The sequence below is a fragment of the Vipera ursinii genome, assembly GCF_947247035.1.
Source record: "Vipera ursinii genome assembly, chromosome: 5".
Lineage (NCBI taxonomy): Eukaryota > Metazoa > Chordata > Lepidosauria > Squamata > Viperidae > Vipera > Vipera ursinii.
The window spans coordinates 4,242,433-4,269,994 of NC_139518.1; the positions used below are offsets into that span (position 1 = coordinate 4,242,433).

Sequence of the window (27,562 nt, forward strand, 5' to 3'; positions counted from 1 at the left end):
TGTTGCGAATGGTCTTTCAAGTACGCTGAGATCTTTGCCATTTCCACCAGGCTGGAAACTTTTAAAGTCCGTTCTTCTATAGTCGGCAGTTCTTCCTTCTTCCAATATTGCCCTACTAAAAGTCTTGCTGCCGTAATTAAATTCAACATCAACTTAGTGTCCACAACAGTAGTGTCCATAATAATGCCCAGTAAAAACAATTGCGGACAAAACTTTATCCTTTTCTTAAATATCTTTTGCATATTCCACCAAATTTTAATCCAAAATGCTTTAACCTTTTTACAGGTCCACCATATATGAAAATACGTTGCATCTTCACCACCGCACCTCCAACATTTAGGCTGGCAGTTCGGATACATACTTGCTAGTTTTTTAGGATCTAAATGCCACCTATAAAACATTTTATAAAAGTTCTCTCTTAAATTTTGAGCTTGCGTAAATTTTACATTTCTCACCCAAATCTTTTCCCAAGTATCCATTGTAATGACTTCTTGAAAATTCTGAGCCCACTTTATCATACAGTGTTTAACAAGTTCTGTCTCTGAATCAATTTCTATCAGTGCAAGATATATCCGTTTGATATGTGCTTGACCTTGATCTCTAATTTGCTTTACCAAATTTTCATCAGTCATTGAAAAACTAATTTTCTGATCTTCTTTCCACCTGGCCTGTAATTGCCCATACTGAAACCAAGTTTGTACAATCTTTTCTTCTCGTAAGATATTATACGGCTTCAAATACCATACATTCCTTTCCAAACTTAAAATTTCCTTATATGTAGTCACATCATGTTTAAACCCAACACTTATATTTTCTATTGCGTGTTTCGGTATTGCCCATATAGGTATCTTATAATTTAGCTTATGTCTATACTTTTTCCAAACTCGCAACAGAGCATGTCTTAAAATATGCACCTTGAACACATTATCCACCTTCTTATCATACAATAAATATGCATGCCAACCGAATAGCAAATCATGACCTTCAAGATTTAATAATCTCACTTGTGTTAAATTAATCCAATCACTTATCGCTGACAAAGCAGCAGCTTCATAGTATAGTTTAAAATTAGGCATTTTAAGACTACCTATCTCATGCGTATCCTGCATAATCTTAAATTTAACTCATGGCCTTTTCCCTACCCAGACAAATTTATTAATACCCTTTTGCCATTCCTCCAAGTTTGAATCCTTTTTAAGAATAGGTATCATTTGAAATAAAAATAGAAATTTTGGCAAAACATTCATTTTCACTGCTGCAATTCTTCTCAATAAAGATAATTGTAGTTTTTTCCAGCTATCCAATTCTTTTTGGACTTTTCCCCATAGCTTTTCATAATTATTTTTATATAGCTTTACATTTGAGGGTGACAAATATACCCCCAAATATTTAACCCTTTTAACAATTTCAAATCCCGTTAGCTCTTCTAAAACAGCCTTTTGTGATACTGTCATATTCTTAGACAACATTTTACTTTTTTTATGTTAACCTTGAATCCAGAAACTTTCCCATATTGCATTATTATCTCCATCAGTTCTACAACTGAATCTTCTGGCTAAGTCACCGTAACAACCAGATCGTCTGCAAACGCCCTCAGTCTGTAGTCCTGATCTCTTATTTGAATTCCCCTAATTTTTTCCAATTGCCCGTATTTTAGTCAGTAATATCTCCAATGTTAAAACAAATAGTAAAGGTGACAACGGGCACCCCTGCCTTGTGCCCTTTTCAATGTTACATACTTTGGTCAAACTATTATTTACTATTATACGGGCTGTTTGCTTTTGATATAGTGCCCTAATTGGAGTGCTTGTGTTCTGTATGTACCTGTCCAGCCTCGTGATTGGCTAATCCGGCCGGCGGGAATTCCTGGACACCAGGTTGGGTGTCTGAGGCAAGGTGGGAGTTGCAGTCTGGGGGTTGGCTAGTGTCCGGCAGTTGCCGGACATATAAGGGTTACCGGGGCATGCAAGGCCAGTTTGGCCATGTGTATTGAAATAAACAGAATAACCCCATACCAGTCTCCGAGTCATCTGTCGCAGCACCGAACACAACAGTGGCGACGAAGGTAGGATCGCGGCAGATCAGCGGAGAAAAGGACGCGTAAGCGGAAAGGTGCGCAGAGCGGGAAATTCAAAGAGCCGTCAGCAGCACAACAAGTCTTCAGCCCAGCGGCACCAGATTCGTGGATGGGGAAGCAAGAATGGCACAGGTTGGCTCAGTGAGAGAATTCGACCCAAGATACCCAGAAGACTGCGAGGAGTACGTCGGCCAAGTTGAAGGGTACATGCTAGTGAACGGAATAACCGATGACCGAAAGAAGGCGGCCGCGTTGCTGACAAAAAGAGCCTTGGTGGAGCAGTGGGCTAATGCCTCCTTAAGTAACACCAGCTGCCTGCAATTAGTGCAGGTTCGCATCCCACCAGGCTCAAGGTTGACTCAGCCTTCTATCCTTCCGAGGTAGGTAAAATGAGGACCCAGATTTTTGGGGGCAATAAGCTGACTTTGTAATAATGCCGCTTGGGGGGGGGCGAAAGCCCTAATAAGCAGGCATATACATAGAATGAAGGCTATTGCTAAGCACATTGGTTTGTGCTTAAATTGTAAGCCACCCTGAGTCTTCGGAGAAGGGCGGGATATAAATGGGATTAAAAAAAAAATCAGTGGTACACCGGTTTACCGGGTCGCCGTGGGATTGTGCCAGCCAGCAGCAGTCGCCAGCGTGTTGTATGCCGACCTCTTGGCGAAGCTAAGAGAACATTTCACCCCCAAACAATCAGAACTTTTCTGGAGGAGAATCTTCGAGAAAAGGAACCAGAAACCGGGGGAATCCATAACGGAGTTCGTGGCAGCAGTGAGGGAAGCCGCATTCCATTGCAAGTACGATAACCTGGAGGTGCAAATCAGGGACAGAGTGGTCCTAGGGCTACGCGGTGAGCAACTGCAGAATAGAATCATTGCAAAGCCCACAGGAAACTTACAAGAAGTCCTGGACGAACTGCTGACGTACGAAGCCACCAGGCAACACAACCCCCCCCAACAGCAACGGCGCGGCTGGATCCATCCACCAAGAGTGCCTTGTGGATGGTGGGGTGGAGGACTACCCATGGGAGACGGACATCGACGAGATCACCCGGCAATTCGGGAAGACCACCATGAGAGCAAGCCGATCGGATGACACTGACCGACCCAGAAGACCACCATCGTCTCAACAACCCAAATCACTGAGTGAGGCCCAGAACAGACAAAGGGACCCAGAGTCCAAATGTGAAAGCTGTGGGGGAAATCATCCCCGCACTAGCTGCAGGTTCAGGAACGCGAAATGCCGGAACTGCAAGAAAACCGGCCACATTCAAATAATCTGCAGAGGCAAACCGCGCAAAAACCTCCACGACATCGACGCCTGGGCCACAGGTAAGGTAACCCCCTGCAAAAGTGGCAAAGAGACTCACAGGCCACAGGCACGGAACCCTAACCAGGGAAAGGGTGAGGCCATCAACCAGGTGCTGAGCCCCAAATTAAAAATTGAGGTCTGTCTACAGGGCATTTCCTGCAGAATGAAGGTAGATTCGGCAGCAGCGGTGTCCATAATCTCGGGGGAAATGTTAGCACGCATCGAGGCCAGAAGCGGGCGTCGGGTACCCATTAAACACACACACATACAATTAGCAGATTTCCAAAGGACACCAATTAGAGTGAAGGGAAGAGTCACCATCGATGTCTGTTTTAAGAGGTTTTAGGGGCCACTAGAACTTCTAGTCACAGAGGGACAGAGAACCAGTTTAATCGGTTCGGACCATTAGGTATCTGGGTCGGGGGAATTAATAATGTACAGCACCGAACCCTAGAATCCATCTGCGATAGCTACAGGGGGCCACCCATTAACTTTAAATTAGACCCCTCAGTAAACCCCATAAGGATTAAGGCTACAAGAGTCCCCTTCGCCCTTAAACAAAAAATAGAAGCCGAGTTAGACAAGTTAGTGGGCCAAGGAGTGCTGGAACCGGTAGAAGGGGGACCCTGGGAGACACCCATTGTCACCCCTCTCAAACCCAACGGGGATGTGAGGATATGTGCCGACTATAAAGTGACACTAAACTGAGCTTTAAATCAGCATGCTTACCCGGTTCCAACGGTGAAGCAGGTCCTTGGCCAAAGCATTTGAGACTCAAAGATGTTTTTCCATGCAGCAACTGGACTCTCTTGTTTTTTCTTTGAAGATGTTTCACTTCTCATCCAAGAAGCTTCTTCATTTCTGACTGGATGGTGGGGAAATGGAAGGATTTATACTCCTTTCAGACAGCTGATCATTTGCCTTCTCTTAGAGAGGCATTGAGGCCACCTGGAGGTTTACCTGTGTCTTCTGGGTCATCTGAGTGGTGCAAACAGGTATGGAGTCTTCTTGGAACTGTTGAAAGGACTGTGTTGGAGACTGGAGATAGATGATTTCGTATCCCACCCCCTCTGTTGAGAGGGGACTGTCCCGATTTTGGCCCAGATGGCCTCTTTGACCCCTCTTTCAAACCACAGTCCTCTCTGTCCTGAATGTGGACTTTGCTGTCTTCGAAAGAGCAGCCTTTGTCTATTAAATGCAATGGGCTGTTGAATCTGGTCCTGATGGGTTTGTTCTCCTATGTTGTGCCATGCGTTTATGAAGTGGTTGTTTTGTTTCCCCAATAAATAAACCTCCAAGTGGCTTCAACGACCCTCTAAAGGAAGGCAAATGACCACCTTTCTGAAAGGAGTATAAATCCTTCTATTCCCCACCATCCAGTCAGAGCTGAAGAAACCTCTGGGATGAGAAGCAAAACGTCTTCAAAGAAAAACAAGGAAGTCCTGTTGCCATGTGAAAAAGCATCTTTGGGACAACTATGACCTGGATGACTTGAGAATCTCCATAGGTGTTTGAGCTTCAGGTTCAGGATCTGCCCTTCCAAACAACAGTAAGCATTGACTTCCTTTAGGATTGAGTGATCGGATCTCCTTGTCATCCAAGGGACTCTGAAGACTCTTCTCCAACACCACAGTTCAAAAGCATCAATTCTTCAGCGCTCAGCCTTCCTTAATGGAACTTATTTATTAGCTCTTAATTTTCAATGTGACCAATTTTCCTTTTTAATTCCAAAATTAAATGTATGAGTTTCTTCCTGATCAAAAGATGGGATGACGTATTTAGAAACAAAGAAAGGAAGGCATGGACGATGCCCCTTTGGAAGTCGACACAGGTGGTCCTTGACTTACTGCTGTTCATTTAGTGACCATTTAAAGTTACAGTGGCACTGAACATTTTTCACATCTATGACCATTGCAGCATCACCTGGGCACCATTGTGGTCGAAAGTCAAGGACTTCATGTACAGCCAAGCCAGTTCAGTCTTTCACACAAGCCACACCAGTGTAAGAGAAGTCACTCAGCTAGACATGCTATTTCTTCCATTAAGCTTATAACAAAATTTTCTGAAGAGGATCCAAAGACGAAAATGCCCTGAAGCAGAGAGGTGGAACTGGAAGCAGACTTGCCAAAGAAGGAGGGCAGATTGAAATCCTCTGTGCAGGATCCCGCCCATGAGAACAAAATCAGAAGGACAAAAGGATTCTGCAAACAAAGTCCCAGCATACTGCTTTGAGAAGCTGCATTGAAATGCTGTCGCTAAGCTTCATTTTCCTCCTGCTCTGCCTCCTGGTTGTCCAACTGGTGAGGCTGCAGTTTCAAAGAAGGCGCTATCCACCAGGGCCGACGCCTCTGCCTTTCATCGGATGCCTGTGGCGTCCCAAATTTCTTCACCTGAACCGGGAGCTCTTGACTGAGGTATGAGTTGTCTATCCCTTTCACCAGCTGATTGACACGGATCAAAGAACAAATTTCTGTTAGGGGAGATGCACAGATAATTTATTGTTAAGCGACATTGTGGCTTTTGTGTGGCCAAAGAGGGGGTGGTCAAATCAATTTCCTTTTTCGTAAGAGCTACTCTTTGTCTTCTAAGAGTAACGGGGTTGAGAATGAATGAATGAATGAATGAATGAATGAATGAATGAATGAATGAATGAAAACAAATATTTTCCCCAACTATTTTCTCCAACCGTCCATATTTTTAAGATCTTTCAACATCTGCCTGACTTATTTCTTTATTAAATGTATCTGCTGCCCCTTTCACTATCACTGTGACTCTGGGTGCCTCACAATAGGATAAAAGCAAGAATAGGAAAAGGTGAAAAATATTTTTAAAAACTTTTAAATCAACAAGGATTGGCCAAAACTAGGACCCAGTACAGGTAATCCTTGACTCACCACCACAATTGACCGCCAAATCTGAACCCCATAGTCCTCCTCCTCCTCCTCCTCCTCCTAGTCACCAGCCTAAGGCAACAATCTTAAAGACAAGCATCTTAAGGACTGCCTGGGATGGTTTTTCTAACAGATGTCGAAGATCTACGGGAATATCTTCACATTGTGGTTTGGGACTTGCCCTGTGGTTATGTTAGAAGGTTTCCAGGCAGTGAAGGAGGGTCTCACCGCCCACCCTGAAGATCTTTCTGGCCGGCCTTTGCTCCCTTTTTTTAAAGCAGTGGCAAATAACAAAGGTAAGAACAATCAACTTTTTTTCAGATGTGGGCACAGGAGACAGGACAATGTCCATTTGTTTGGTGTCACCTCTGTTGTGGTACAACTGATCCTGAATTTGCAACCACGTTTGGGACTGGAACTTCTGTTGCTAAGTGAGGAGGTTGTTAAGTGAGTTATGCCTGATTTTACTACTGTTTTGCCACAGTCATTAAGTGAATCCAGCTTCCCAGTGGCCTAGCGTGGGTTGTCAGCACCCGGGGCAAGGCAAGTAATTTGCGCCCCCTAACCCGTGGATTTTAGCACTCGTGCCCCCTTTCAGCATGCCTGGTCTGGTCTGGTGTGGTTCTCTCCCGCGCTCAGCGCTGCGCTGGGCGGCCACTGCACTGTCCCTCCCCCAGATAGTCCCTCTCTCTCTCTCTCTGCACTGCACCGCACGCCTGGCACCCCCCCTCCACAGTGGGCAGCGACCCGGCGGCTCGGATTCGCACAGCCAGCACTGCAGTGAGAGAGAGTGAGTGAGCCAGGCAGGGGCAGAGAGCTGCGAGTGCGAGCGCGCCCCCCCAGATGTTGCGCCCGGTGCGGCCGGCCCCCCCTGCACCCCCCACACTACGCCACTGCAGCTTCCCCCATTGGCTTTGCTTGTCAGAAGCTGCTGGGGAAAGTCACAAATGTTCATTATGTGACCCCAGGATGCTGCAAACCATCATAAATACATGCCAGGTGCAGTTTAATTTTAACTGTTATAAGTGTGAGGACTAGTCATCAGTCACCTTTTTCAGAATGGGATAATTCACAAAGATCAGAATGACATTAATGTAATTTACATCCTTAAATAGTGACATACTGAGCATATGTATTTTTGAGAAATGAAATAAATCTTCCAGGTGTTTGAACTTCCATGGAAGAAGATGTAGCTGCAAATTTAATGTTAAGGAAATTGGTGACACCGTTGCTATGATGGAATCTGGAAAGATTCTAGGGCCAGATGAAATAACTGCAGAGCATTACAAAAATATTAAGGCAAGAATAGTTTCGGTTTTATTAAAGAAATCTTGTTTAAAAACGACCTGCCAGCTTTAGATTGTGATCTTGGTATACTAAACTTTTTGAAAGGTGAGAAGGATCCTGTGAATTGTGCAAAATATTATCTGATGCTGACACTGAGATTTTAAGAAGTGGCTTTGGTGAGAAAGTTATAGACGGCAGGACCAACACGCATTCTTCCCGCTCAAGCAACAAACTTCAGATAATATTAGAGTTTTGGCCAATGTATCATTCCTAAAAACACAGATCAGTAGATTTTGGCATTGCTGAATGCAGAAAAAGCTTTTGTTCTGGTACAAATTACGTTTTTGGTTCAAGTGATGAAGAAGCGTAGCTAATAAAAGTGTACACAATTTTACAAAGGAAAAGTAACTTTCTTAAAATGACTGAATGGCAAAATGTTTGACCTGTTCATTTGTTTGGCTCCTACATCTACAAGACACTCAGTCTACATACAATCTTTGAGTAGTTGCAACCATTCATTTAGCAACTGCTTGAAGTTACAACAGCACTGAAAGAGGTTCCCATACTTACAGGCTACAAGGCACTCAGTCTACATGCAGTCTTTGAGTAGGTAAAACCATTCATTTAGCAACTGCTTGAAGTTACAACAGCACTGAAAGAGGTTCCCACACTTACAGGCTACAAGGCACTCAGTCTACATATAATCTTTGAGTAGTTACAACCATTCATTTGGCAACTGCTTGAAGTTACAGCAGCACTGAAAAAAAGGTTCCCACACTTACATTGCAGCATCCCCATGGTCATAAAAGAATAGAAGAAGAAGAAGAAGAGCGAGACGAGAGCAAGAGCAAGACCAGCAGAAAGTTATGGAATCTTCAAAGTGTGCTTACAGTGAAGATGTGGGAGGAGAGCGGTCTAAAGAAGTTTTGGGGGTCATGACAGAGGTGCTCCAAAAGTTTTGGGGGCGTTAAGATTGCTGATTAAATTTTTAGATTAGAATGTCAATGGAGTAAAATTATTATAGAGGAGAAAGAAAGTTTTTTTTTAAATATTTTACACAATTTAAGATTGATGTTATTTGCTTGCTAGAAAAGTATATTAGGGTTATGGACTTAAAGTATGTGTTGAACTAAGAATGGGTATGTAAGCTCCTAATTAACAACAAGTTGTTTTAGAGATTGCCTAAATCCTTTTTTTATATACTCTTTTTACTTGAACTTTTATTTGAACTTAAGGATGATTTGGAACTGCGAGACATTTGGCGTGATACATGCACGAACTATTTTTGATTATAGTTTAGTTTGGTCGGAGATTATTAAGATTAACAGAGATAGGCGCTTTTGGCGCGTAACTGAGAATTTGTTTGGAAATTAGAGAAAGGTGGGAGAATGCAAATAGCAGGTGAAAGTTTTTTTTTTCTTTTCTTTTCTTTTTTGAAATTAATATGAATAAGGACTGGGATTAAGAAAATTTTGAGTAAAGCTCTTTTTCTGTTTTCCTCTTTTTCTTTTTTACTTTATTTGTAATATTAATACTGTTTGTACTCATTTTATATGAGCTAGAGAGAGATAGAATTTATAGTTTATTGTTGATAACATAGGGGTGTTTATGTTTGTTTTTTGATTTTATGCCCTGTATTTAGCTCTGGGAAGTCGGGGGGGGAGGAGGGAGTGGGGGAGAGGGATAGGGAGGGTTGGATAGGGGTGGGGGAGGGGGGGATTAAAGTCAAAATGTATTGTAAAACTTTTTAAATAAAAAAAAAAGAATAGAAGAATAACAGAACCAGAAGGGACCTTGGAGGTCATCTCGTCCAACCCCCTGCTCAGGCAGGAAATTCTATACCATGTCAGACAAATGGCTGTCCAGTCTCTTCTTTAAAAAAAAAATCCAGTGTTGGAGCATTCACATCTTCTGGAGGCAAGTCATTCCACTCAAGAGAAGCAGCTGAAGCTCCCCCCAAACACCTCGCAATCCCCAATTTGGTTAGATTTGTTTCCCAAACACCCTAGTTGTGTCTCGGAGTTGCATTCACACAGAGTTTATTCAGCTGGATTAGGCTTCAATTTGTTCCGATTTGGTTTTCGAGAATTTAAATGGCCTGTTTGGACATCTAAAATGCTTAATTCAGTAAAGATGTTGTTTCAACCCACTATAAAGCAATAAAGCAAAGGATTATAGGCCATCCTTCCCCCCCCCCCAATAAAGGAACAGAGCAATGGCATTCATTAAGCTGAATGAATGGTTCAGTGGGATTAAAACTTTATTTTCCATATAGTTTTAACAGATTGAGAGATTTTGAAGGGACTTTGAGCTCTTCTCGTCCAGCCCCCTATGCCAATTTAGAGAGATGGCTGTCCAATCTCTTCTTAAAAACCTCCTGTGACGCAGCAAACTGTGCTTGCATTAGGGGCGCCATTTTACGAAGGCCGGAAGAACACTTACACAGACTCAGAGACAAGGAAAAGAGCGGGAAAAGAATGGAATGTGATTGGCTAATACTATGTGTACTGACATGTGGAACTCTGTGATTGGCTGTTGCTGCCTATATAAGGAAATGCTTGACTGACCAAGGTGTGGCACTTCTGAATGCAGCTGCCAGTGTTTCAGACAGTGTCCCACCAGCAATTTCACTTGAAATTGCTGTTTATCTTGGAAGCCTGCACTGCTGTATTCTTTATATATATATATATATATATAAAGATTTTATCAATTTTTCTTTACATACAATAATAATTTTTCAACCAATGTGCTGTCTGAGTTTAAAATCGCTAATACATATTTGATTCCTAATCCTTTATTCTTTCCTTTAACCATTGGTAAAGTAAGTCCCATGTCTGCTAATATTCTGTTTCTTCTTTTTCTTTCAGTCTCATAGTCAGTCTGTCCATCTCTGCGCATTCCAGTATTTTTTTTAATTATTTCTGCATCTGGTGGTGTTCCTTCATTTTTCCAATATTGCACAAATATTATTCTTGCTGCCACTGTGACATGTAAAATCAAATATAGACTTTGTTTGTGTTAGGCATATGGTGTTAGCCTACAATGTTGGGTTGAAAATATATTAACCATAATGCTATGGCTTTAAGATGTTAATTGGCCAATGGGTGTGTAAGTGTTCTCATAGCCATAAGAGGAAGCTAGGAACGTAGCTTCTCTCTCTCTCTGAATTCACTGCTCTCTACTATTACTGTTTTTGCTCTGCTGTTGGTTTACTACTGTTGTAACCTGAACTGTGTATTGACCTCTGGACCGGTAAGAAGACTTTGTAGTTTGGACTGTTGCTATTGTTTATGACCTTGGACTGTTTATTTTTTGACTGTGCATTTTTGTTCTTACACCACCTCAAAGTAAAATACTTTTTGCTTTTAGAACTCAGTGTACTCCTGTGTGTGACTTTTACTGTTCTCAGTACCATTCCTTGTCTGTGCAACTCTTTGGTAGCACAAGGAGACCTCTGCACAATAAATTCCTTAACACTGGTTATGGGCCCAGGCCTGTACTGAGAGTTAGTACACACAGTATCCTAGCTGAGTTTGTGTTAGCTATTTTGGTGTAAAATGGCACAAGAACTGTTGTCAGGCATCTCCTGGATAACCCGGTTGGATGGGACAAACTATGTTTCCTGGTCCACAAAATGCTGCTTGCTTTTGCGCAAGGAAGGACTATGGACTGTTGTAAATAACCCACCAGATACTACTGCTTGGGATCCAGATGATGAAGAGGATGTAAAGAAGTTAGACAACTTTAAACGTAGCAATGAGAAAGCTCTTTGCATTATTGGACTAACACTGAATGACCAGCAGCTTGTCCATATTCGTGGTGAGGAGTCTGCTGCTAGGTGTTGGGGCATTTTGCGAAGGCTTTATGTTCGAGACAGTGTGGGTGCACATATACACCTTACACGTAAGCTGTTTAGGGCTCGTCTGCAGAAGAATGGAGATATGCTGACCCATTTAAATTACATGAAGGCAGCTTTTCAAGAGCTTCATGACAAGGAGCTGATTTTTTCAGAGTTGCATCAGGTCTACATTATTCTGTCATCTTTGGATGAGAGTTATGATGAGTATGTTTCTTCTTTGGAAGTCCTGACCAGAGAGGAACTGACATTGACTAACATTACTGGGAGACTGCTGGAAGAGTCCAGAAGAAGGCGTGACAGAGACCAGCTGAGAGAGACACAGCCACAAGAGGAGCAGCCATTCACCACTGCTTACAACGTCAAGAAATGTTATTCTTGTGGGGCTAGAGGGCATATAGCCAAATTCTGAAGAAAGGGTAGAAAACAGAATGTGAATAGCAGTGGGAAGGCTAAAAAGGGCATTGGTTTGGCTATTTCTGATGAATCAACATCCAGAAATAATGAATTGTGGGTTGTTGATAGTGGGGCTTCACAATGCATTGCTAAAGAGAAAAAGAGGTTTTGTTAATATGAAAAACAGCAACCAATATGTTTCACTGGCAAACGGTTGGAAGATGAAGGCCTCTGGTGAAGGTAATTCCTATTGTCCATGCATTAATGAACAGTTACCTATGTTATATATACCTAAGCTAAGATTCAACCTGTTATCTGTAAGGGAATTGGTTAAAGTTCGGTTTGTGGTAACATTCAGAGGGGAGCAATGCACTATTGAGAGGAATGGAACCTGTGTAACTGCTAATTTGAAAAATGGTTTATTCGTTCTCACAAGTAACCAGGTTAGTACAGTTAAAGCTAACTCAATATGTGAGAATAAGAAACCACATGACGAATGTATACATTTATTGCATAGGCGGTTAGGGCATGTAAACTTTAACTCACTACGTGAAACAGTTCAGTTAGTAGAAGGAATTAAACTGAAACCATGTAGTAAGTATTTGAATTGCAATGCCTGTAATCAGGAAAAGAGCAAGGCAACTCCTACAAACAGGATAAACAGCTTCAAAACAACTGTTCCTTTGGAAGTTGTGTTTGCTGATTTAATTGGACCCATGAAACCAAGTTTAGGAGGGTCATGTTATGTTTTAAGTATATTGGACCACTACTCTCGTTATGGTTTTTGTTATCTGCTTAAGTCAAAGGCAGACACTTTCCAACAATTTGCAAACTGGCTGAAGTTTGTGGAGAGAAAAACAAAGAGAAAGGTTCAGTGCATAATTACTGATAATGGTACTGAATTTACAAATAAGCGTTTTGTTGATATGTTAGAATCAGCTGGCATTGAGCATAAACGTTCAGCCCCTTATAGGCCACAACATAATGCATTTGTTGAGAGACGTGGACAAATGTTACAAGCCATGATGAGAACCATGTTAAAAGATTCTGGCTTAACAGATAGACTGTGGGGGGAGGCAGCAAAATGTGCAAACCATGTTCTGAATTTAGTTGTTAATACTTCTACTGGTAAAATACCATACACTATATGGCATGGTAGAAGACCAAACCTTGATTACCTGCACACGTTTGGCACCCCAGCTTGGGTCCACATTCCTGCACAACTCAGGAGTAAAGGCCAACATAGGGCTAGGCAATTATACTTTGTAGGTTATGAAGCTAACCATAGATCCTATCGTTTCTGGGAACGAGGCACAACTAATGTATATAACAGTGCGTGTGCAAAATTCCTTGAGCACGTTGGTTGGGATAGGTTAGAGCAAGAAACTGTTAATACTGATCCTCTAGTGTTTGAGGACTCCTCTGCTAATGTAAGTAGTAATGATAATACTTCTCCTGTAAATATAAAAGATGAAGAGGAGATAGGGGAGATTAAAGATGAATCAGAGGAAGGAGAGGTGTCAGAAATTCAAAGCCCTGTAGTTCCTTGGTGTTCAACGCGCATCAGACATCCACCTGATCGCTATGAAGCTAGTGTAATATGTCAAGTTAATGTAGAGCCATCTAACTATGATGAGATCAGGATGTATCCTGAAAAGGAACAGGCATCATGGAAAGCTGCAATGAACAGGGAGTTGAAGTCTTTGCAGGATCTTAAAGTTTATGTGAAAGCAAAACTGCCACCTGGTGAGCAAGCTATAGGTTGTAAATGGATATATAAGATAAAGAAGGGTGTAGATGGGACCGTAACCCATAAGGCACGTTTGGTTGCACAAGGTTTTGCCCAAACTACTGAGGATTATGACGAAGTGTTTGCACCCAGTCTGAGGGCAACTACTTTAAGAGCAGCTTTAGTATGGGTGGCTAAAAACCAATATATGGTTAACCATGTAGATGTTGAAACTGCATATTTACATGCTCCATTGCAACATACTATTTATTTAAGAATTCCACCAGGATTGACCAATGATAGAGACCATGATTGTTGGGAGTTAAAGAAAAGCCTCTATGGATTGAAACAATCAGGCTATGAGTGGAACAAATGTATAGTTAATGAGTTAAGTGCATTAGATTTTGTAGCCAGTAATGCTGATCCTTGTTTGTTTAGAAGAGAACACAATGGAGTGTTATCTTTTCTTTTATTATTCACAGATGATATTGCAATAATAACAAAAACTGAGTTAGAAGCACAAACTATCATTTCAAGATTGCAAAATAAATTCACAATTAGAAATCTTGGGAAAATAAGCCACTATTTGGGGTTAGATATTGTGAAAACAAATAGGGGTTTTAAGGTGTCGCAAGCCAGTAAAATATCTCAGTTATTAAAGAGATACAATATGGAAATGTGTAAACCAGCAAAAACTCCAATGGCTCTGGATTTGAAGGACACTAATGTTGAGAGTCCTGTATTTGATAAGACTATATACCAATCTTTGATAGGAAGTCTTATGTATCTGAGTAATTGGACTAGACCTGATATTTCTTACTGTGTAAACCAATTAGCTAGGTACAACAATAACCCAACTGTTAGACACTGGCAATCAGCTAAACGAGTATTAAGGTATTTGAAGCAAACTATTCACTACTCGTTATATTTAGAGCCAAATCGTGAGTTAATCCTTACAGCGTATGCAGATGCGAGTTTTGCCTCTGATACAAGCACTCGTAAATCTACCTCAGGGTTGGCTGTTATGTTGGGTGATTCTTTGATTGGATGGAAGTCCATTAGACAAAAGCATATAAGCCTATCTACAATGGAGGCTGAATTTTCATGTCTATCAGTGTTATGTACAGAACTGCTAGTGTACAAACAATTATTGTTAGATATGGGTTTAAATGTAAATGATCCATTCATTGTGTATGAGGACAATCAAGCTGCAATAAAGATGGCTAATAATGCTGCAGTAAGAACAAGATCTAAACATACTGATCTTCGTTATTTAAATGTCAGACAATGTATCAAGGATAAATTAATACAGCTAGAGTATTGTTCAACTGATGTAAATATTGCAGACCATTTTACGAAGGTACAAAGTGCTGAGAAACACAATGCTAATTGTGAAAGAATGTGCATAAGATTGTAAGAGTTATATATTATTCTACCCAAAGGGGAGAATGTTAGGCATATGGTGTTAGCCTACAATGTTGGGTTGAAAATATATTAACCATAATGCTATGGCTTTAAGATGTTAATTGGCCAATGGGTGTGTAAGTGTTCTCATGGCCATAAGAGGAAGCTAGGAACGTAGCTTCTCTCTCTCTCTGAATTCACTGCTCTCTACTATTACTGTTTTTGCTCTGCTGTTGGTTTACTACAGTACTGTTGTAACCTGAACTGTGTATTGACCTCTGGACTGGTAAGAAGACTTTGTAGTTTGGACTGTTGCTATTGTTTATGACCTTGGACTGTTTATTTTTTGACTGTGCATTTTTGTTCTTACACCACCTCAAAGTAAAATACTTTTTGCTTTTAGAACTCAGTGTACTCCTGTGTGTGACTTTTACTGCTCTCAGTACCATTCCTTGTCTGTGCAACTCTTTGGTAGCACAAGGAGACCTCTGCACAATAAATTCCTTAACAGTTTGTTAACCTTTTCTGGCATTATATCTAGTAAAAAAAAGTTCAGGTTTAAAGTCTGCACTGCTGCATTCTTAACAACTGCACCAACAGGGCTCAGCTTGTAAAAAAGATTAAAAAGATTGTAAAACTGGATGGGTCTCGCTTAACAACCACCCTGTTGAACAATGGGAATTCTGCTCCCAATTGTGGTCTTAAATGAAGGATTAACTATATTGGAGGAACCTTCCCTGAGATTATTCTGACAATTTATTGCTATCATGCCTTAAAAAAGAAAATGACAGAAATCACTTTGGACAATATGCAAGCTAACCAGAATAGAGACATGTTCAGAGAATAAATGCTAGCAATTTTTTATTAATCAAAGATCAAAACTTGAAAATAGTAGAATGTTAATGCAATTGTGAAATTTGAATTGATTCATTGCATGGGTTTGGGGCTTTGCTTTTTTACTTTATTTCTTGTCCCTCCCCAGTATTTTTCTTGGTTATTTATTTCTTTGTTTCTAATGTTTTTCTGCTTTTCTTCTTGCTTTGTTTCCCTTAATTCTTTTGTCCCTTTTTTAGTTAGCCTAGTTTAGTCTTTCTGTTTTATGATAATGCCCTCTGCCAGCAGTTCGATTCTGACCGGCTGAAGGTCAGCTCAGCCTTCCCTCTTTCTGAGGTCAGTAAAATGAGGACCTGGATTGTTGGGGGGCAAGAGGCTGACTCTGTAAATTGCTCTGAGAGGGCTGCAAAGCACTGTGAAGCGGTATATAATTCTAAGTTCCCTGGTTCTTGCTGTTGCTATCACATTCTGAGAAGGGTATTTTGCCTTTCTGTCAGTTCTAAAGACTGGAATAAGGCCAATCATCTGTCATTTTGTGGTTCTGCGTCGTCAGGGATTCTGCTCTCCAAGGGTCAGAACTGGAAGCACCAAAGGAGATTTTCAATGGCGACTCTGAAGGTCCTCGGCATGGGGAAGAGCACTGTGCAGTATCAGATCCAAGAGGAAGCAGAGAAATTGGTGGAAGAGTTCAGGAAAAGTGAAGGTACAATGAAGACGATTGCGTTTATTTTTTTGTCAGAAACCTGTATTGTTTTAATTTTCTGAAATATAAAGGCTCAGACAAATAGGACAGTCTGAAGTCATTTTTCCAGTGTCTGCAAGGGAAGACAAAGTGTCAAAAAAGATCAAGATGATGGCTCACACAATCAAAGCGTTAATCCTTTTTTTTCATGTTTTGAGCAAGGAAATGTAAGATGGGCCAATAAGTAAATAAATAGAGAGAGAGAGGATAAATGATAGATAGATAGATAGATAGATAGATAGATAGATAGATAGATAGATAGATAGATAGATGATAAAAGTTATAGATAGATGAGATAGATAAATAGCTAGATATAGATAGATGATCGATGATACAGTTTGATGAGAGATATAGACAGATAGATAGATAGATAGATAGATAGATAGATAGAGATTTAGAAAGATAGAGACAGATAGATAATAGGATATAGATAGAGATAGATAGATAGATAGATAGATAGATAGATAGATAGATAGATAGATAGATAGACAGACAGACAGACAGACAGACAGACAGGCAGGCAGACAGACAGACAGACAGATATCACATCACCAATAGTCCTTCTCTGCAAGAGACATGGCAGCCACCAAATTCCTCTTTCCCTTTGCAGGAAAACCCATGAATCCTTATTTGGCCCTGAACCTTGCAGTTTCCAACGTGATTTCTGTACTGGTGTTTGGATATCGTTTCTCCATAGAAGATGAGACTTTTCATAAGCTGCTGGAAGCCATGGAGAAACTTTTCAGTGTTGCTAGCAGTTTCACAAGTAACGTGAGTGATACCTTCTTTCCTTTCCCTTTTTCTTTTATGTATAAATATTTTATTAGTTTTCTAATTTTACAATCATGAGTACTTTGTAAACAACTTGTTGTCTGGGTCCATTGGTAATTCAGTGGTACATGTTAACTTTTTCAGTCTAGTTCCAATACTACACCATACAGTGCTTCCTTCATCCTCTCTTCTTCCGGTGACATGCAAATACAATTCATTTTGCTATTAATGCATATACAATTAAGTATAGGTATCTTCATCACATACTATCGATAGTGTCAGTTTATAATATCTTTTGTAGCCAGAATATATCTCAATTGCATTTGCACTTAAAATCCATTTGTTCAATCAATATCCGGTTTTTCCTACTTTTTTAAAATTTTAATTTCTCATCAATGTTCAAAATATCTCTAGCGCTTATAATTTTCTCATAATAAATTATATTTGGATAACCAAAAGCTTCCCTTATTCAAACTCTTTTAGAATTTTCATATTTCCCATCTCATAACAAAGTATGATATTCTAGTTACAAATCCTATCCTACTTTGGCCACCTAATGAGAAGGAAGGACTCACTGGAGAAGTGCCTAATGCTGGGAAAGATGGAGGGCAAGAGAAGAAGGGGACGACAGAGAATGAGGTGGCTGGATGGAGTCACTGAAGCAGGAGGCGTGAGCTTAAATGGACTCCAGAAGATGTGTTCTGAACCAGCCCTCTTCTGGCCTTGTAGTAAGGCAAACCCCTATTCAGAAAGAAGAGACTGGAGAGCGTCCAAGGCTAAAAGGCATCTGCCAAGATTTAATTACGCAGTTAACAAAAACACTAGAGCTTGTCTTCTCAAGCGGAAAAGTTGCTTTCAGCAACCAGCCCCTCCCCAAACACTCCTTTTATAGAGAGCTCAGGGCGTGGTCTCCCTGTGCCTCATCCCGAGGAGTCCCACAGCCTTTCTTTGTTTGTTCCTGCTCGACTGCCTCCTGCGTCGGGCGTCCTTGAACAGGGCCAGCTGTGGGTCATCTTCCTCCGCACTCTCGGGCTCACGCAGCTGAGAAGAGGTCCCCGGCTGAGGGCTCTGCAAAGCCTCCGAACCATCATCAGCCGGTTCGTTTCCCTCCTCCCCCTCGTCTGAGTCATCCGATACATCGGAGCCGACTGTCGGACCCACAGGCTGGCCCTGAGTCACAACAAGATGGTAGAGGACAGGAAGGCCTGGAGGAACGTTGTCCATAGGGTCGCGATGGGTCGGACACGACTTCACACTAACAACAAAATCCTTTTAATTATAATAATACTTTTATTTCTAACAATTATCTTTTTTCTTTACCATATTCAAACATCTGTTTAATAGTATAATATCCCATCTAATATGTCAAAACCTCTATTTTCTTCAGTCTTACTCTAGCTTTCTTCCTTTGCCAAATAACTTTCCAAGTCAATGCATTTGAATCATCAAGTAATTCTTCCTCTGTTTTTGTATATATGGTTTGGAATGAGGAAGAGAATTTGACTGAAGTATTTTTGGAAGAACACTCAACATATTCATTAAACAGCCTCCATCCTTCTCCTTCAGTTTTTCTTTTCATTTCTTGTTTGTCAATATTCAGCATTTCTCCTAACAGCTTTATCATCTATTCAATCAGCTCTTCTTCCTTATCCTCAATGTGTTCTGAGATCTTGACAAGTAAGATATTGTTTCCATTTCCTGTGTTATCACTGCATCTTCTAATTTTTCATTTGTCTGTATCTGCTGTTAATTCCTTCTTTTAGGTCCTCCATCTTTGGATCCATTTCTTCTAATTTTCCTTCCATTTTCTGGGTTAGTACTTCTTTCTTTATGGTTATTGTCTGGATTTGTAAGTTTAGGTAAGAAAATTGTTCTTTTATCTCATTTGTGTTATTTTTAGTCTCATCATGAATAAAACAATTGTCTCTTGGATTATTTCAACATAGAAAGTATTTCTTTCTGAGATTCATTAACATTTTCTTGTTATATTAAGCTGGGGACTTCAGAGACAAGTGTTAAAGATGTTTTTTTTTTACCATTTAAGGCTAAGTATGGACCACCCATTTTGTTTTTGTATGTAGTCTTTATAGTCCAATAGGGTCACCAATACAGATAAGCAGCCCAAGAGGGTTTTTTTTTTTTTTGCTTTTCCCAGCTGCAGTCTGCAAAACTGAAAGTTTCTAGGAACAACAAAGAGTCTTATCTAAGTTTGGGCTTCAAGCCAAGTTTCCTTTAAGCATAATAAATTGTAGTGCCGTGATTTCTCCACTAGATGTTGTTGACACTGCCTTCCAGCTTTCCAAATCCAAGCCTATTTTACAGACTTCCAAATATCTTTTTTTTTTTAAAAAAAAGGCTCAATGGTACTTTTAAGTCCCAAATTTCAAATCTATATATCTGTATTCATTCCAAATTGATCTTATAGTTTTCTCTATTTCCCCCCCCCAAGCAATTAATTTGCCACTTTTCTTTTCCTGAGGGAGCGGGGCAAAAACTTCCCTTCCCTCTCTCAACGGGGAGGATTCTTTGCTTTGCACACTGTTTTTTTCCAGGAAAGTAATATTAAGGTCATAAAAAGAGGATAAAGTCTCATCCAGTTCCATCTACATTACTCAAAAATTGCTAGTTAGTGCTTATTTCAGTTGTCAACAGCTTGTGACTGGTCACATGAATGTAGCCATTCTTTTCTCCGCCGGTTTGGAGGCTTCCTCAGATCCAGCGGAAGGGCTGCTGCCCCTCTGCAATTGACAAGGTTCCCCTCCTTCTTTGTCGCCACTCCAGGGCAACATTTGACCCTTTTCAGGGTCCCCAGCAGGGTGAAATCAAACATAGAAGATGGAGCTCTGACCTTGCGTCTCTCACACCACAAGTTCCTTCTTTCCATTGTTTTTAAAGACAACCAAAATATTATGGTCACTGAACAGGCCTAGAATGTGAAGGGTCAAAAACCCGCAGTAGGTACTAAATACTAGCTGGAAAGCAGACTTATCCACAGGGAGAGGAGTCCAAAAATCAAAATGGCAGCCACAATGGTGCAATCGAGGACCTGCTCCCATTTTTTGTGGGTCACACATGTAGCACAGATGTGAAAGGGACAGATCTTTGATTGAATTGTGGTGGAAGTCATCTTTTTGACCGCAACCTTGCTGAGTGAGATTGGTTGGGTTTCCCAAGTACTGATAGTCCTTGAGTTATGACCATAATGGTGCTGGCCCATCATGGTCGTAACTTGTGATGGTCATAGAACGGGTCAGTCACACAATTTTACACTATTTTTTGTGACAATCATTAACCAATTCCACCATCATTAAAGCAAATGCCACCCACATTAAGCAAAGCAATGGTTCAATTTGGACACGATTTTGCCCCGCCCAAAATAGAAGTAAATGCTGGGTTTTTTTAGCAAAAACATTGTAAAACACGCCATGTGGGATGCTGATGTGGCCTAATTTTTGAACTGCCAAAGTGTGATCACATGTCTGGTGTGGTGTGGTGTGAAGGATAATCATCAGAACTTGAATTTGGATTATAAAGTATTCCCCGCCCCCAGGTAGGTCTGTCAAAACATTGGGACTTGCTTAATGACTGACTGTAAGTTGAGGACTACCTGTATTTATGTCTATTTTGGATTCCTTTTTGCTAATATGCTGATGTACAAAACTCCTGTTTACAATATTTTGAAAACCCTTATCTCTGAGGTTTTGCACAAATAATCCAAAAAAGGACAGCCGCTTGTCTTTGGAGATTCTCAGTCATCCAGGTGATGGTTGTCCCAAAGGTACTTTTTCAAAAGTCAACTGGACTTTGTTTTTCCTTGAAGATGTTTCGCTTGTCATCCTAGAAGCTTCTTCAGTTCTGACTGAATGGTGGAGAATGGAAGGATTTATATTTTTGGAGTCATCTGGCTGTTAGTATTCTCCCTGAGAGCCATTAAAGTGGCCTCAACGACCCTCAGAAAGAGTACTAAAGACCAGATGGCTGCAAAGAATATAAATCCTTCCATTCTCCACCATTCAGTCAGAAGTGAAGAAGCTTCTTGAATGACAAGCGAAACTTCTTCAAGGAAAAACAAAGAGTCCAGTTGCCTTTTGAAAAAGCACCTTTCAAAGACAAGGACAACCAGATTATTAAGATGAAAAATCCCTGCTTATGATACTCTGATGTTCCCCTCTAAGGTGAAATGATTTTCTCACACTTTAATCTAAAGAACAGTTACATTAATTTGAGACTCTAGTCTTAATGTTCCTATGTCTTCCTGCTTTATAGTTTTATTTAACAAGGGACCTGGAATTCTGCCTCAGTATTGTGTTCTACTAAAGTAAAAGTTAAAAATGCCTGGACATTCTCAGAACCCTAAAAAGGAGAATACGATGACCTGACCATCACTATTACCGAAGGAGCCGTGAGCTGCCTCGCCGGCAACATAACCCTAAGCATCATCCCTAATAAAATGTTCTTTAAGGAAGACTTCTTGCCTTGAAGTTCTTTTACTGGTTTCATCTATCAGAATCATGACAGATATATTGCAACTACAACAGAAAAATGAAAAGACAAAAGCAATAAAAATAAGAAAAAAATAAAGAAAAATTATAAAAATAAGAAAATAATCTCTCACTGACACTCAGTTTTTCTCTTATGCCTCTTCCTCCAAAGATGTTCAAAACAACCCAAATTTAATTCATCCTGGAGTAAAGGAAGCAGTGTGGAATGTTCTCGTCACATCAGAGTCTTGATCATTACTGCCAAGGACATTCTCCAGTTTTTTTCTCCAGGATTTTGCTCTCAAATCAGTTCCTTTCCCCCGTTTAATTCCTTTTTCTTTATTATATTGACATAGCCAGCCATCTCCGGTGATTTTTCTTCTCTTCCGCCAGATGTACAATAGTTTCCCCTGGATTATGAAGTTTCTCCCAGGACCTCACAAGACGGCATTATCATTGCGTGACTTTGTTTGGTCATTCATAAGAAAGGAGATCAAGAAGCACCAAGAAGCAGACCATGGAGAAAAAGGCCAAGACTTCATTCATCTTTACCTGGCTGAAATAGAGAAAGTAAGTGGGAGCTCTTTTTTTGTATGACTGTTAGATACTTTATCGAATAAAGGCTTTCCAACCTTGGGAGCTTCAAGATGGGTGGACTTCAACTCCAAAAATTCCCCAGCCAGCAAGCTGTATAATAGTCTTGAATATTGTCTTCTCTCGGGATTGTGACAATGCAGCAGTGGAGAGGAAGCCAGGGCTCTGAGACCCACAGGAGCAAATGCCTGCCTTTTTTGACCCTGCCTTCCCTCAAGGGAGAAGGTTGCAGCTGTTGAAATTGGCAATGTCAGAAAGCCTGTTTATATATAGCACTGCAGAGGAAAAACAAAGAGTACCATCACCATGTGCTTTACTGCTCAACTGTTTTAAACTCTAACAGGAAATAGGAAACTCTCCCCAGAATAAACAGAACCATAGATTATAACCATAGATGCAAACTAAACACTGCCATCTACTGGCTGAATGATCCTGTATTGATTCTGCAATACAAAATGCATTCTAACATGGATTCTGTCAGGCAAGGACTGGAAGGAAGTGATGGCCTTCGAGATTTCTCAGGTATTCATTTCTCAATTTTTGTTCTGCAGACGAAAAACCACCCCCAACCTCACTATGATGAAAAGAACATGGTTCAGAGCATCTTTGATCTCTTTATGGGGGGAACAGAGACATCGAGCACCACTCTCTACTGGGCATTGTTGTATATGGTGCTTTATCCTGACATTCAAGGTGAGAGAAGAATCATAACTTGGATTAGATAGAAGGGACCTTTATAGCCCAATTATACTCAATGCCTGAAGCTGCTGGTAGCATCTTCATTTGTAATTGACAATTATTATTGGAATAATTCTTTAGTTATAGGTAGTTCTCAACTTACAATCATAATGCAGGCTGCTCATTACGATCTATAATAGATCAATACTACTATCTATTTGCTAAGTGGACTACCTCATTTAATAACTCCAAACCCTCTTTCCCCATTGTGGTCATTTTTAAAATTTATTTATTTAATTTTATTCAAATTCAAATAATACAAACATAATACATATAAGTTTAAAAAGAAAACAATATAAAAATACAAATATTACAGTGCATCCCCCACCCGAAATCATTTTTATTACCTACATTTTTTCTCATATAACAACTAACAATATACAATATATTTCAACTGTGCCCTTATCCCCTCCAAAACAGCATATATTCCTAAGTAGGTTTATTCCCTTTCTCTTCCATCAACACTGTTTTTATAAAATCCTCCCATATTTCATTATAATTATTTACTTTAATGATCCCTTTTTAAATTTAATTTCTGTTGTTAATTTATCATTTATTGCCATATTCCATATTTCATTATACCACTCATTTCTTTAAATAACCCATTTCCGTCTCCAATATTTAGCCATCACTAATCTAGCTGCCATTATCAAATTTACAATTTCCTTTTTTGCTTCATTTATATCTTGTTTTTCCACCAGTAACACTAATGCATTCCTCGGTGACATACCTAAATTTACATTCAAAAGTTCTCTAATTTCCCAAAACACAATGTCCCATATCTTTTGTGCGCTATCACAATCCCACCACATATGTTTATATCTTCCAATCTCTTTCTCGCACCTCCAACAAATATTTGTATATTTAACATCTATTTGATTTAATTTATGTGGTGTTAGGTATCACCTCCATATCACTTTATATCCATTTTCCTTAACTCTAACGGACATATTCTTATATACTCTTCTATTCCAAATATTTTTCCAATCTTTATCATTTATTTCTCCTAAATCTGTTTCCCAAATTAATTTTAAACCTTTTGCTTTATCTTCTACTTCAGTTAATATTCTATATATTTTCCCAATTCTTCCTTTACCTATATATTCTTCCTTTACCTCGTTTTCTTTTATAACCATTTCAAATTTTGTTAACTGTTTATCTTTCACCTCGAATTTTTCTTCCGTTTTAATCCATTTCTCTAATTGTATTGAATTCAACCAATTTAATATCTGATAAAGCATTCTTTAATTGCATTATATTCTTTATCTTGTTCTTCCAGTCTTCCCATTTATATATCTGATTTTTTTTAAAATTTACTAATCCATTCTTTCAATTCAATCTTAGGGAATTTCTCCATTTCCACCACCGGTGTTAAAGGAGAAATTCTTGGCATTAACCAATATCTCCATTTATTCCATAGTTTTATCAAATTTTTTAAAAAGGGATTTTTGTGGTCGTTAAATGACCATGTGGGTCATTAAGTGGAGCATGGGGTGCCTCAGGAGTGGCACACTTGGTCTTGTGGTCAGTCATAAGGGCAGGTGGTTTGCCAAGCACCTGAATTTTCTTCACATGATCCCAGAAGCACAGCAGTGACTAACTTAAGGCAAAGTTCATAAGTCTCTTCATTTAGCGCCATTGTAATTTTAAACCGTTGCTGTCATAAGTAATGGTCATAAGTCAAGGGCTACCTATAATCAAATGTCAAGCTATTTTTTTCCCCTCTCAAAGTATGAGATGGTCCAAGTAGGGCTTGACTTCGGCTGTTCAGGCCACTGGCATGATAAGAACATATAAATCACAGAGGGTGAATGGAGAGCTGGGGGAAGAGTAACGGTTTACTTTTGAGTAAACCCAGCAGATGTTCAGGGTGTGCCAAGCATACCCAAGATAGCCTTCTTTTACACCCTAGACCAACGGCTGTATATATTTTGATCAACGCTTGCTCATCTCTTCTGAATAGACAAAACCCATTGCTTATTTGTAGCTTTTGATGTAATATTATCTAAGCTTTATTCAGTCTAAATTATCTTATGCAATATTACATTTATGCATGCCTCAGAAATTGCTTAGAAGTAGGCTGAAACTTAAGAGAGTGTAAACAAAGTCAATCTCAGCTATTTCTTAAAACAGATGAACCTATTTCTTAAAAGTATGGGGCTAGGACTATCAGGGATCCTCCAAGACCCTCTCAGGGGCCTGTTAAAACCAATCAGTTGCCAACTTAAGTGGAAAAATACTAGAAATTTCAAATCCCAAGGACGCCCATTCTGCTTGGCCTACTTGGATGCGTAGAAACATTTGAAAAAAGGTGATGCCTCAGGGGTGTCCAACCTTGGCAACTTTAAGACTTGTGGACTTCAACTTCCAGAATTCCTCAGAGAGTATGGCTGGTGGGGGAATTCTGGGAGTTCAAGTCCACTAAAGTTCAAGACGCCAAGGTTGGACACCCCTGGTCTAGATAACTTGCTTCTCCTGGGCTGAGCTGCCATTAATAGACCATGGACAGCTGGGGCCACACCTGGCTGCTTATTCACTCCTAGCTCTAGTCAATGTGCAAAATCTTTGTTTCTCCCCAGCCAAAGTTCAAAAGGAAATTGATGCCTTTATACCACCGGGCCAGCCAATCTGTTACGAGGATCGCAAGAATCTTCCATACACAAATGCGGTGGTGCACGAAATCCAGCGCTTTAGCAATGTCGTCGCGATAGGAATACCCAGATACTGTATAAGAGATACGATGATCCAGAAATTTCGCTTTAGAAAGGTAAATGAATTCCTGTGTTCTGGAGCGTTCTTTACTTCTCCCAACCAAATTGCTAGAGGAACCACATGCTATACGGTAATTGGACTGAGAACTCTGTGCGACGTCATGTGACCGCATCAACTTACAACGGCGGTTCAGGCAGTTCCTGTCAGGCTCTTTAGGCAAATTCTATTTTATTCTTATTGTTTTATTCTTTTTTAATGCAGAAGCGCAAACATTTTAAAGACACAAAGTCCTTTCTTTCTTCACACACGGACAAAAAGGGATGTTTGATCTCTTTCGAGTTGAACTCGGCTTCTATCTCTCCATACAGACATGTATGCAATTATTATGGCAACAAATCAAATTTCCTTTTTCCTCAGGATATTTTTTTTCAACTGCCCAGCCTTAACCTATTTGTATTTTTTAGAAGAGCGATCTTTAAAGCCATGTATTGAGATTTCTCACTTCGGCCTACATTACCAGCAGATATAACCTTTTTTTTTCTTCCTTTAGGGCGAAAGGCCAAACTTAAGTGCTCCTTCTCTTTTCCACAGGGCACCATCTTTTACCCGAACCTGGCTTCTGCCTTGTATGATGCCAACGAGTGGGAGACACCCCACACCTTCAACCCAAACCATTTCCTTGACAAGGAAGGCAATTTCACCTGTCGAGAAGCTTTCATCCCATTTTCTCTAGGTGCTCGTTCAGCTTGTTAAAATTCCATTGAATCTTTAATGATATGTTGACTGTTCTTGTTTTGCCCCTCAAACAATCATCAGTATGAAAACCCATCATAAGTCACTTTTTTCAAAGTTGTTGCCACTTTGAATGGCCACTGAACAAATGTTTGTAAGTCAAGGACTTCCTTTATTCTCCTTACCGGGAACGGTTATGGACAACAGTGTCCAAGGGAATCCAGGTCAATCACATTGTAAACTCTAATCAGGGGTGGGGGACGATGGCCCTTTTATGACTTGTGGACTTCAGCTCCCAGAATTCCTAAGGCAGTCGTGCTGGCTCAGGAATTCTGGGAGTTGAAGTCCACAGGTTGTAAAGGTGCCATAGTTGCACAATCCTTTTATGACATGTGGACTTCAACACCCAGGCTTTCCTAGGACAGTCATGCTGGCTCAGGAATTCTGGGAGCTGAAGTCCACAGTCATAAAGGGGCCATGGTTCCCCACCTCTGCCATAATCACAACCTGCCAGCACTGATTGGTTGTTTTCCTCTCCTTTCCTAGGTCATCGAGCATGTTTGGGAGAAAATTTGGCAAAAACAGAGCTCTTCCTTTTCTTTACCAACCTTGTGCAAGCGTTCAATTTCCACTTGGCTGACGGATCAAAAGATATAAACCTTGAACCAGTCTGGGGAGGCACTCTGCATCCTCATTCCTTTGAGATCTGTGCAATTCCTCGCTAGGCCAGGTATGAATAGCAGCTGTGGATACTGGGACTGGGAATCCAAGTAGCTGGCTTTGTCTCCTCCAACATTTTTCTGAAAAAAGCACGTTTCCAGCTCTCCTTGTTGCGAAAGAAAAATGTATACAACCTAGTCTCGTTCTGCAACATGGGCTTTTGAATACTGACAGGTCAACAACATCAGCACTGGCCTGGTCTCTGTGTTCTTGTCATTTATCTAGTTCTATTTGCTCCCTTTGAACTGAGCCCCCTAATCTGACCACTTTTAAAATCAAATTTT

At 40.3% G+C, this 27,562-nt stretch overlaps 1 protein-coding gene across 1 annotated transcript; it reads left to right on the plus strand.

The window, feature by feature from the left end:
- Window positions 1-5,637: 5,637 nt before the first annotated feature.
- On the plus strand, window positions 5,638-27,338 carry LOC310641162 (cytochrome P450 2J2-like; the record flags this gene model as incomplete). Its single annotated transcript, XM_083363992.1, has 9 exons — window positions 5,638-5,805; window positions 6,416-6,578; window positions 16,342-16,491; window positions 17,141-17,301; window positions 22,176-22,352; window positions 22,928-23,069; window positions 25,694-25,881; window positions 26,418-26,559; window positions 27,105-27,338. The coding sequence occupies 9 exons, from the start codon at window positions 5,638-5,640 to the stop codon at window positions 27,281-27,283; spliced, it is 1,470 nt and encodes a 489-aa protein (XP_083220118.1). The 3' UTR covers window positions 27,284-27,338.
- Between the last annotated feature and the right edge of the window lie 224 nt (window positions 27,339-27,562).